Raw genomic sequence first — 12,016 nt, forward strand, 5'->3', positions numbered from 1 at the left:
GCGGGGGGGCCGGACACTGGGCACCGAGCGGGGGGGGGGGGGGGGACACTCGGCACGGAGCGGGGGAGCCGGACACTCGACACGGAGCGGGGGGGCCGGACACTCAGCACGGAGCGGGGGGGCCGGACACTTAGCACAGAGCGGGGGGGCCGGACACTCAGCACAGAGCGGGGGGGCCAGACACTCGACACGGAGCGGGGGGGCCGGACACTCAGCACCGAGCGGGGGGGGCTGGACACTTAGCACAGAGCGGGGGGGCCAGACACTCGACACGGAGCGGGGGGGCCAGACACTCGACACGGAGCGGGGGGGCCGGACACTTAGCACAGAGCGGGGGGGCCCAATGGCCTGTTTATGCTGTAAATACTCCAATAGGCAACAGCCCAAGTGACAGTGAGCAATGAACCCACTGGTCACGTAAACGACTGAATGGGTGAAGGTGTCAGTATCGATCACTCAGTAACACTATTGACAGGCCGTGAGGTACATACTGCTGGGATCGTCAACACTGCTGCTGTTTATCAGGCCTCCCCCAGCCACCGCCCCGGCCCGGCCCGGCCCCACCCCCCCAACTCCTTGCACTTACAGACCCTTCCAAGGTTGAGGGGAACTTCTCTGCAAGTGCAGCTGTGTGGGCAGATATACAGGGCTATCAAACAACCATCAGCTAACAGGACAGAGATGAACAGTCGGGGTCAGTCAGCTCGTTCTCTCTTGTGGAGAAGGGAGAGGAAAAAAAAACACAGCCCACGTCTGGACAAGAACCAGCTCCCAATCACATCTGCACTGCTCGGCGTGGGGGAAGAGGCCGAGTCTCAGGGGAGCTGGGAGCTGCAGTGTGTTCGAGCTCTGTCCTTTCACCCCTGGACCGTGGGTTCAAACTTGGTCCTAGTGCAGGGAGAGCAGGATTTGCACTGTGAAATAGGGATTGGCTTGTTGGTGCCCCTCCCCAAGTAACACTCCACTGAGAACTCCACCCACTTTCCCAACACCCAAACTAGGGTTAAACACACTGAGCTTACAGTAACTGGCTAACGCATCAGCTTCGATCCAGAACAGGGGACACGGAGACCACCTGAACCGGTAATTAGCTAACAATTACATCTCCCCGTCCCTTGCAGGAGCCCACGGTCTGCGCGCTGTCTCCTTCCGCTGAGAGGGCACGCAAGCAGAAAAACAGATTCCTCCACACTTCAGCACTAAAACTGCTCCGTGCTTATTTGACAAAAAGCATGCGCTGTAACCCCGGAGGGACAGAGAGAAGAGATGGAAAAGTTATCTCACTGCTGTCAAGTGCCCTGTTTCACCACTCAGCCAAGAACTGGCAAAATTCATCGTAAATATGGCTAGAGGAAAAAAATTAAACTCTGGCCCGTAGCTAGAGCTCCGCAGCTTTAAACTCTCCCACGGTGGCTGCACGGAGGACAACACTTGGTAACAATGAGATATCTGCATACCAACCCACTCTCCTGGGTGCACTTCAAATACTTTGGACCATTAACCCTCAGATTGCTGACAAGCCCAGGGAAGTTCCAGTGCCCCTGGGCTGTCCACATTTCTGCCACGCACAAACAAGCCCCAACAGCAAATGTCAGTAAAATACCCCCCCAGTGGAAGAGCTGCGTTACAGTATTAACCTTGTGCAGCAAACATGAGATGTTTTAAATACAACAATTAACAATTCTGCTTGGACTGCCACTTGTATTTAACGAACTTTACTTTTACTTCGTTTAATGATCTTCTGAAAGTAAATTTAGGATATGCTGCCTCTCTGTGCGAGACTCCCAAGATCCAACATCTACTCGGGCACAGCTTTCATTTCCCTTCCCAGGAGTTGGGATCTCGAGCAGATGGCGAGGGTGGTGGCCAGTATAGCATCATCTAACAGGCAGGGGGCTGGTGGGCTGCTCTGGTGAGAGTGTCTATGGAGCTTGTCTATATGGACTTCCAGAAGGCATTTGATACGGTTCCACACAAGAAATAGGAACAGGAGTAGGCCATTCAGCCCCTCAAACCTGCTCCACCATTCAATAAGACCATGGCTAATCTTCTACCTCAACTCCACTTTCACGGCCAATCCCCATATCCCTTTCTTCCCCGAGAGCCCAAAAATCTATCGACCTCAGCCTTGAATATACTCAACGACTGAGCATCCACAGCCCTCTGGGGCAGAGAATTCCAAACATTTACAACTCTGAGTGAAGAAATTCCTCCTCATCTCAGTCTTAAATGGCCGACTCCTTATCCTGAGACTGTGCCCCCTGGTCCTAGACTCATCAGCCAGGGGAACCCGTATATCCAAGTTTACTGTCAACACTAAGTTAGGAGGCACAGTAAGTAGTGCAGATGGGCATCGGAAGCTACAGGGGGACAGTGACAGATTAAGTGAGCGGGCAAAACTGTGGCAGATGGGTGTTCAATGTGGCAAAGTATGAGGTCATCCACTTTGGATCAGAGAAAGATAAATCAGAATATTTTCTTAATGGCGAGAGACTAGGAGCTGTGGGGGAGCAGAGAGATGTAGGAATCCCTGTACACAAATCACTAACAACTAGCACACAGGTACACAAAGCAACCAACAAGGCTAGTGGAATGTTGCCCTTTATCTGAAGGGGGCTGGAGCATAAATACCAGGACGTGACGTAGCTAAATAAGTGCAGGCTCCTGACTGGCTTGTCCTGTTTACATTTCAGAAGTTCCTGAGGTTTGGAAAGGGGTGTGCTCTGCCGGATAAATCCTAAATCAGAGCTCCGAGATCAGCTGCTATCAGCAACCTGAGTTACGTGCAAGTTAGAGGGAACAAGAGTTAAGCTTTATAACTCCATGGCACCCACTGCTCCAGCCCAGAAAGACCCAATGTTCGGGGACACCCCGGTTAAACGCTGCAGCTCCATCAGTCAAAGCGCCGGTCCTTTTCACAGCCTAACAGGACAAGGTGTCAATCAGCAGCACTGGGGTTCAGCTGGAGAGCTGTGTGTTGCTGTTCAGCATTGCAGTGTTTAGCTTTTCTCCTTAGCCAGACACTGTGTTTATACAGCCCGACTCTTATTATCGCTCTGCGTCCATTTCTCCACAGTTGAAGCCCTGTGGGACACTCACTATATTCCCCATCTTTGCTCAGCTGCGAATCCACCCATGGTCAGGCGGCGTGCCAACACTCGCTGTCTCCGCTCACCAATGAAACTGGTCACTCAAACGGGGCACCAGAAGGCCATGGGCCTGTACCTCAGCAAGAGCCAACCCCTTCAGGAGAGGAGGGGAGCAATTGTGCAGACAACGCCTTTGGAAAGAGATTCAAGCTTTTCCCCAATGTTGTAACTGCCGAGTCACTTGACACTGAACTCAAGGTACACGTTTCAAAACGGCTGCAATTCAAAACCAGAAAAGCAGGTCTTCAGTACAACGGGCCATGTGGGCCTCACAACACAGCACAGTATGGAGCCATGCTGCCACCTGCTGGACACTGCAGGCCCCAGCGTCTACAGAGATGGGTATCCAACTCGCTCTACTATTTCTTCCAGAAACTGTGAGGCTGAAGCTGGGGCAGGAGAGATACAGAATATAGATTGCGAAAAGGCTGCGAGATGCTCCGTTGACAGCAACCCTCGCACAAGGCAAAATGCTGTGGGCTTAAGCCCCTTCTGGTAGTTGGGCTCACAATCCAAACTGACACTTCAGTGCAGCACTGAAGGGGTGCTGCATTGCCCCGGGATTAAACCGAGCCCCTATCTGCACAATTGGAAGGATGATAAAGATCCGATGGCACTCTCTGAAGAGCACGTAGCTCATCCCTCCACCAAAAGTGATTAACTTCTTGATATTATCGGGATCTTACTGCGTTAAACATGCCCATCATGTTTCCCTACACAACAGTGGTCTCTTCACCTTAAAATAATTCACAGAATCATAAAATGGTTCCAGCATAGGAGGTGGCCATTTGGCCCTTCGAGCCCGTGCCGGCTCTCTGCAAGAGCACCTCAGCCAGTCCCACTCCCCCCGCCCTTTCCCCGTAGCCCTGAAAATCTTTTTTCTTCAGGTACGTATTGTACATGAGGCACTTTGAAATGTTTGAGGGACGTGTTAGAGCGCTCTGTAAATATACCATGAATACATTTTGGGGATATGATTCAACAAACGGGTGAACAAGCCGAGTAACAAAGTGCGGAATGTGGACTAGGGGTAGAAAGTTCAATGTTGGGAGAGCCTGTGAGCACAAGCTGAGTCGCTCACCGTGTAGATGGCCAGAATAGCAAGCTGGTTGTAAGGGCGTCCATTTTTCGGTGCAATCTGTTGGGCTTTCAAGTACCAACTGTGGAGGAGAGAGAGTAGGCGTTAAATAAAGGTCAAATTCCAGCCTCTGACAGTACTGTAAACACACACCCTCCTGCTGAACACACACATTAGATGGTTTCTGCCTTCAGATATTTACATCTGAAGAGTGTTCCCACAGTTGAACAGGAACAGAGGAATTCACAGAACCGGAAAGGAGTGCTGTGGTTAATCTGGCCAGTCTTAAGAGTTCAAATAATACTCTCTCTCTCATACCCCTCAATCCCTTGCCCTGCCAAAAATGTATTCAGTCCTCTCCGGAATTGGCCAGCATTAGCCACCTCCGCTGTCTCCCTGGGCAGCCCGTTGCATGCATTCACCAGCCCGCGTGTCAAGTACCTGCCTTCACCTTCCCGACTCTGAGCTCATGTTCATGCCCTCAGTGGCTGAGTTTCTGATTATGTCAAACAATTTATGAGGGCTCAGGACTGATGCCCGAGAATCTTAAAAACCTCAGCCTGGTCTCCCACGAGCCGGCTTTCCTTTAGTGTTCTCAGCTGGGCTATCTCCTCACAGATCAGGTGTCTGACCCAAGGTATCGGTTTGGTCGCTCTGTCTGGCCCTCACTGTCACAACGTGCTTAGAGCTGGATATCGTACTTCAAGTGGGACTAGCCCAGAGCTTTCTACAGACTCAATATCACTCTTGGGATTTCTGCTCTATCCCTCCAGTTAAGACCCAAAGATCTTTTTTGCTTTCTTACTGCTTCAGAGTGGCCCAAAGATGGATCACTGGCCTCCTCCTCAACACGTTTCCCGGAGGCAGCAGCACCCACAGCCATGGGGTCAGAATACACACGCATGCTGACGACCTGCAGCTCTCTCCCTTCACCGCGCCTCTCAATCCCTCCATTGCCGGTGTGCTCAGACTGCTTGTCTGACCTCGAGTCTTGGTCGAGCTGTAATTTCTCCCGTGGAACAGTGGGAATTGCAGAGCCATTGTCCTCAGTCCCCACACAAACTCAGCACTCTCGCCACACTCCCTACTCCTCCCAGGCCATGATCACAGGCTGAACCAGACTGCTCACAACCTCAGGGCCCGATTCCAATCCCAACACCTTCTCCATCACAAAGGTCACCTACTTCCAGCGCCCTGTCATCTGTCGCTGCCTCATCCATGCCTTTGTCACATACAAAATAGATTATTCCTATGTTCTCCTAACCGGCATCCCATTCTCAGCTCACCATTAACTTCAGCTCATCTAAAACTCTACTGAAATAGACAGATTCTTGAACTATAGGGGAGTCAAGGGTTATGCAGATCAGGGAGGAAAGTAGAGTTCAAGCCACGATCAGCCATGATCTTACTGAATGGCAGGGCAGGCTCGAGGTGCTGTATGGCCTACTGCTGCTCCTATTTCTTATGCCCACATCGCTCACCAAGTCTCCTGATCCATCGTGCTCGCTGACCTACATTGGCTCCCGGTCCCCCAGCACCTCAACTTTAAAACTCTCATCCTTGTGTTTAAATCCCTCCATGGCCTCTCTCCTCCCCATCACTGTAACGCCCTCCAGTCATACAACCTCCCCCCTCCCCCCCACACACACGCTCAACAAATTCTTCATTCCTCCGATTCTGCCTGCCTCTTATGCATCTCTCCTCCCGCTGTGCCTTCAGCTGCCTGGTCCCCAAGCTCTGAAAGTCCCTCCCTAAACCGCTCCAACTCCCTCTTGTTCTCTATCAACCCCTGTAAATCCCACTGCACCCCTCCTAATATCTCCTTCTTGGGCTCGGTGTTCATTTTTGTCTGATTACATTTCTGTGAAGCGCCCCGTGACATTTTTCTACGTTAATGGCGCGATATAATATGTAAGCAGCTGTTGCTATTGCACACTGAGCTGATGGGGACAAAGAACTTCCCTAATGTTGGGCCAATGGAAATTTTCAAGACCGAGATCCACAGATTTTTTTGCCGGCGGTGGGGGCGTGGGAGGTTAAGACTAGTAAGGAATATGGATCAACAGCGGGAAAAATACATTTGGGCTCGGTGTTCATTTTTGTCTGATTACATTTCTGTTCCTGTGCAACAGGCTCGAGGGGTTGAATGCCCTCCTCCTCTATGTAGCAGGCTCGAGGGGCGGAATGGCCTCCTCCTGTTCCTATATAACAGGCTCAAGAGGATGAATGACATCTGGTTTATGTTTTCTTTAAAAAGCAAAATATTTCAAATAGCACTGCAAGGGAGATTGGCCTAAAAGGTTGTAAATCACAGGATGGGCAGGGGATGGGGGTTGCTGGAGCTTCTGAAGTGGGATCAGAAGTGAGCTGAATCAAAAAAAACAAATGTTGCCAAACTTGGGGCAGCACTGGAATAGAAGGAAGTGTTTGGCGAGGAACCTTAACCTAACAGGTTAGGCTTGTACCCACTCAGGTATGGAGGATTAAATAGTAATATAATTGAGGGGTTTAAAATTATTAAAGAAGTTGATGGGGTCGAGCGAGAGAAACTATTCCCTCTGGTGGGGGGAGTCCAGAACAAGGGGCAGAACCTTAAAATTAGAGCCCGGCCGTTCAGGGTGATGTCAGGAAGCACTTCTTCACACACAGGGCCGTGGGAATCGGGAACTCTCCCCCCCAAAAAGCAGTTGAGGCTGGAGGTCAATTAAAAATGTCAAAACTGAGATTGATAGATTTTTGTTGGGCGGGGTATTAAAGGCGGGTATAAAGTTAGTGTCAGCCGGGGCTCAGTAGGCAGCACTCTCACCTCTGAGTCATAAGGTCGTGGGTTCAAGTCCCACTCTGCGACTTGAGCACAAAAATCTAGACTGACACTTCCAGTGCAGCCGAGGGAGCGCCGCGCTGTCGGAGGGGCGGGACCGAGGGAGCGCCGCGCTGTCGGAGGGGCGGGACCGAGGGAGCGCCGCGCTGTCGGAGGGGCGGGACCGAGGGAGCGCCGCGCTGTCGGAGGGGCGGGACCGAGGGAGCGCCGCGCTGTCGGAGGGGCGGGACCGAGGGAGCGCCGCGCTGTCGGAGGGGCGGGACCGAGGGAGCGCCGCGCTGTCGGAGGGGCGGGACCGAGGGAGCGCCGCGCTGTCGGAGGGGCGGGACCGAGGGAGCGCCGCGCTGTCGGAGGTCCCGGTTTTCGGTTGAGACGTTAAACCGTGAATTCCTCTCAGGTGGACGTAAAAGATCCCAGTGGACTATCTCGAAGAAAAACAGGGGAGCAACCCTAGTGACTTGCCAATCAACATTACTAACAAAAAATGATCACATTGCTGTCGCGTATTTTGCTGTCACATTGCAACAGTGACTACAATTCAAAGGTACTTTATTGGCTGTAAGATGTGTGGGATTTACTGAGGACATGAAAGGGGCTGTATAAATGCAAGTTTTTCTTTAAGATGCAGATCAGCCGCGATCTAATTGAATGGCGGGATCAGGCTCGAGGGCCTGAATGGCCTCCTCCTGTTTCGATGGAGCTCAAGGCTGGCTGTAAAGATCACGGTTTCATTTAACAATCACAGTAACTATCTGCAAGTGGGAACAGAAACAAAGCTGGTCAACCATAAAGAAAATGGAAAATGGAGGGGAGAAGGTTAAACCAAATGCCACCTTCCTGGGCCAAGGTGCAAAACAGCACCAGCAGAGCCTGGGACAAATCCCCTCGGACATCTGGTACAGACAGACAGAGACCTGAAGCAGGAGGAAAATGAAAGTCAATGAACAGAATGTGAAGAGGCATTTTTGTTCCAGGTCTCCCTCTATTGTAAAGTGGACAGTAACACTGTACCTGCGAGCCTTGCCGTAGTTTGTGGTGTCGTTGGCTTGTTCCCTGTAGCGGGCGATGTCTCCCTGACAGATCATACACCGCTGAGCACTGATCAGTGCATACTTCACCTAAAGGTCAGAAATAATCAATAGCACAATTACTGTATCAGAACGTAATCTGCAGAGGAGTGCTGAACGCTTCTGGGGGGGGGGGGGGGGGTCTGCAGCCACCGAGCGTGCGTCAAGGCAGTTGTGGAGTTGTACAGGACACAGTGTTGACATGGTGTGCGGTGCGTGCGTGCAGCAGGATTGTAAGGTGCGTTGAAGCGACGAGTGCTCAAAGGGACAATGCAGTACACTGGCCTGGTGTGAGATGGGACGGCACAGTGCATCGGGACAGCGAGCGCGCGACGGGACAGTACTGTGGTGGCGGGTGTTAAGGCACTGAGTATCCATCACTGTATTCTTACTGAAGCATTAATTGAGCTCCTGAATGAGTGATAAGATCTCTACCTTCAATGATGGTTGACTTTTCCTGTTGGGTGAAAGTCCTGATGTCTGCAATCCAGGAATTACAACATTAAGAGATTACTGGAGGTAGAAATATCACAACCCCCCCGCCCCAGTGGCTGTCACTACTTCGGGTCAGCAGTGGGGTGATGCAGTAAACTGGGCACAGTACTGCCGAGCTGGGCATATGGATTTTGTGTCCAATCTTCGGTATTCTGATTAGGGAGTGGGACGAGGGAGTTAAAGCGACAGAGACAAACACAAACGGGAATGCCATCATCTGTTGACTGTCACCAGACTCTGATCGACTGGTCAGACAGCAGCACTCTCAGTCGCTCGAGGTATAGGCCCCAAGACAGCCTGAATGGGAAGGAAACAAGGGGATCCCAAACCCTCTTTAAAAACACACTCGGGTGGAGCAGAAGAGACGAGAATATTTCTTCCACTCTATCTCAATAGGTTTTAAAACAGTGTCTTCAGATTTTTTTTTAATGAATTAACAGAGGGGGAAATTGAACATAATAAACCGCTGGATTGGAACAAGAGGCGAATAATAATTTGTTCAGTGTCGGAAACAAGGGATGGCTGGGAAGGGGAGAGGTGTACAAGGTCCTTTATTGTTTCAAGAACAAGCTCTCACCCGACTACTGATCCCAGCCTCATACAGCCCATCCTGGAGGAATTTCAGATTAAAAGCCCGATAATATCCAATACAGTGAGGAAGCAATCAAACCAGAGACACTGTCTGACCCAAGGAGACACACCTGATAACCAGCTTTATCACTGGGATCCACCTGAACCTACGATTGCAACTACATCCAGGACCTGTTACACAAAACAGCATCACCCAATCACCTCACAGTTAAAAGCGAGCTTCTCAGAAATTTACAGCACGGAAGGAGGCCATTTCGGCTCATTGTGTCCGCGCCAGGCGACAATGAGCTAGACAGCCAAATCTCACTTGCTAGCTCTTGGTCCAAAGCCCTGTAGGTTACAGCACTTCAGGTGCACATCCAAGTACTTCTTAAATATAGTGAAGGTTTCTGCCTCTACCACCCTTTCAGGCAGAGAGTTCCAGACCCCCACCACCCTCTGGGTGAAAACATTTCTCCTCAAATCCCCTGTAAACCTTCCACCAACGATGTTAAATCTCTGTCCCCTGGTTATTGGCCTCATTGCTAAGGGAAATAGGTCTTTCCTATCCACTCTATCCAGGCCCCTCATTATTTTATACACCTCAATAAAGTCTCCCCTCAGCCTCCTCTGTTACAAAGAAAACAAACCCAGCCCATCCAACCTTTCCTCATAGCTAAAATTCTCCAGTCCAGGCAACATTCTTGTAAATCTCCTCTGCACCCTTTCCAGTGCAATCACATCTTTCCTGTATTGTGGCGTCCAGGACTGCAAGCAGTACTCCAGCTGTGGCCTAACTGATGTTTTATACAGTTCAAGCAGAACCTCCCTGCTCTTGTATTCTATGCCTCGGCAATGTCCATTTCAGCTCCCCTTGACCCATCTCCTCCAAACTGACCGACCTCCTGTCTTCTCTAAACCTTTCCTCCCCATATTCACAGCCTTCCCCTCAAGCTTGCCATTTCCTGTGGCTCAAACACCAAGCTAGGTCATTTCTGCTTCTGTGGTCACATCCCTCACCACACAATTCCCCCAAAATTCATTCCTTTTGCATCCTGGAAACAAAGCCTCCCCCAAATCTCTTACAACCACATATTTGACCTCAATACCACCGAGCTCCGTTTGCCACGATACCTCGGCAGCTGTCTATTTATTGTAACACTCCCAAACCTCCGCCTTTGATGCCCTTGTTCCCAAGCGAACTTTCACCGTGCCCATCTTGGTCATTCTTCCGGAACAGGCTCCCTCAAGTCCAAGGGGAACAAACTTGAGAAACCTGCCCGACAACTGGTTTAACCATTTATCATCAGATCCTACTTGCCCACATCAAGCTCCTCCAGGCCATGTCTCCTCTGCCCACTATTCTAGGGTTAATCTGGGGGTCAAAGATAACCCACGTCCCTTTTCTCTACCAACCGCTTCCTTAAACCCTTCTCCCGTAACCCTTCCCCACCTCTAGTGACGTGCGAGGAAGGATTTGTTTGTCTCCAAGTATGACCACCTCTGGTTCTTACTGCCCCTAACCACCGAGCGAAACTCCTGTTAAATCGCCATCCTAGCTCTAAACCCCTATCTCTCTCGCTTTTCCAAACTCAATTCATCTGCGAGACCTACCACCCGACCCAACTCCCACAAAGGTTCCGATCACCGAGCTTCCCTTCCCAGCACCCATTTTAAACTGTTCTCTCTCCCTCAGTCGCCCCCCCTTGCTTTTTTGTTCTTTGGAAAGGATAATGGCCGAGACCTAAAGCATAGAATCACCCTTCCCTGCCGCCCACCTTCAACAACGGCGGTTTAAATGGCGCTGTGCCCGGGGTACTTACCACTTTGCGAAGTGGCTTGCTGCGTATGGCCATTCCATCCATGTAATCCTCCAGTTTAAACTGGGACGTGACCTGCAGCTTGTGCAGAAGGCTGTCAAAAAAGCTGCTCCCCTGGAACATAACAAGCCCTGGATTATCCACGGTCTGGCCTACAGCCTTCACTGCACAGCTTGTGGCAATTGTTCCACTGAGCAACACAACATCACACTTTATACCAAGAGACACAGAAAGCATCTCCCCTCCTCCGAGGATAATGGTCTAAGGAAGGCGAACCGAGAGCACCTCGACTGGGGAGGGCATCAATCAGCCAGGGCCACTGTTCCTGATCATGACTTGGAAAGGGAACGGTGTGATGCCTTTTGCTGGTTGAATAACTTTTCCACACTCACTATCTGGTCCATGAGGAGAGGGGAGCAGAGAGGGGGGCCAGGCCAAATACAGTAAGTTGAGAGGGGAAGTGAAGAGGGAAATAAGACTGGCAGAGAGAATATGAGAATATAATGGCAGTTAACATAAAAGGGAACTGAAAAAGCTTCTACCGACATGTAAATAGTAATTGGGTAGTTAGAGGCAGGGTGGGGTCTATCGGGTACTAAGAGGGTGATATACGATTAGAGGCGCAGGGCAGGGCTAGAATACTTAATGAGTACTGTACTTTGTATCGGTGTTTACTGAGGGAGAGGATGCTGACAAAATCTGGGTAGAAGTGGAGATGGTGGAGGTAATGGATGGGGTGAAAATTGATGGGCAGGATGTACTGGAAAGGCTGGATATGCTGAGAGTGGATATGTTGCCTGGTCTGGATGGCTTGCATCCCAGGTTGCTGAGGGAAGTGGGGGTGGAGATAGCGGACGGGCTTGCCATAATCTTCCGATCTTCCCTAGACGCAGGGGAGGTGCCTGAGGATTGGAAAGTGGCAAATGTGACAGCCTTGTTCAAGAAAGAGTGTAAGGACAATCCTAGTAACTACAGGCCGGTCAGTTTAACATCAGTGGTGGGTAAAGTTTTAGAAA

The 12,016-nt window shown here is 50.8% G+C and overlaps 1 protein-coding gene across 2 annotated transcripts in view; it reads right to left on the reverse strand.

Annotated features, from left to right (window-relative positions):
- smg6 (SMG6 nonsense mediated mRNA decay factor) overlaps positions 1–11,111 on the reverse strand; it is a 422,171-nt gene extending 411,060 nt beyond the window's left edge. For both annotated transcript variants that reach the window (XM_070856878.1, XM_070856877.1), the window contains exons 1-3: positions 11,004–11,111; positions 8,060–8,166; positions 4,231–4,309 (exon numbers count right to left, since the gene is read on the reverse strand). In XM_070856878.1, the coding sequence (XP_070712979.1) occupies positions 4,231–4,309; positions 8,060–8,166; positions 11,004–11,045 (228 nt within the window). In that variant the 5' untranslated portion in view covers positions 11,046–11,111. The remainder of the gene's footprint in view (positions 1–4,230; positions 4,310–8,059; positions 8,167–11,003) is intronic.
- Between the last annotated feature and the right edge of the window lie 905 nt (positions 11,112–12,016).

This window comes from Pristiophorus japonicus, chromosome 16 (assembly GCF_044704955.1).
Source record: "Pristiophorus japonicus isolate sPriJap1 chromosome 16, sPriJap1.hap1, whole genome shotgun sequence".
NCBI lineage: Eukaryota > Metazoa > Chordata > Chondrichthyes > Pristiophoridae > Pristiophorus > Pristiophorus japonicus.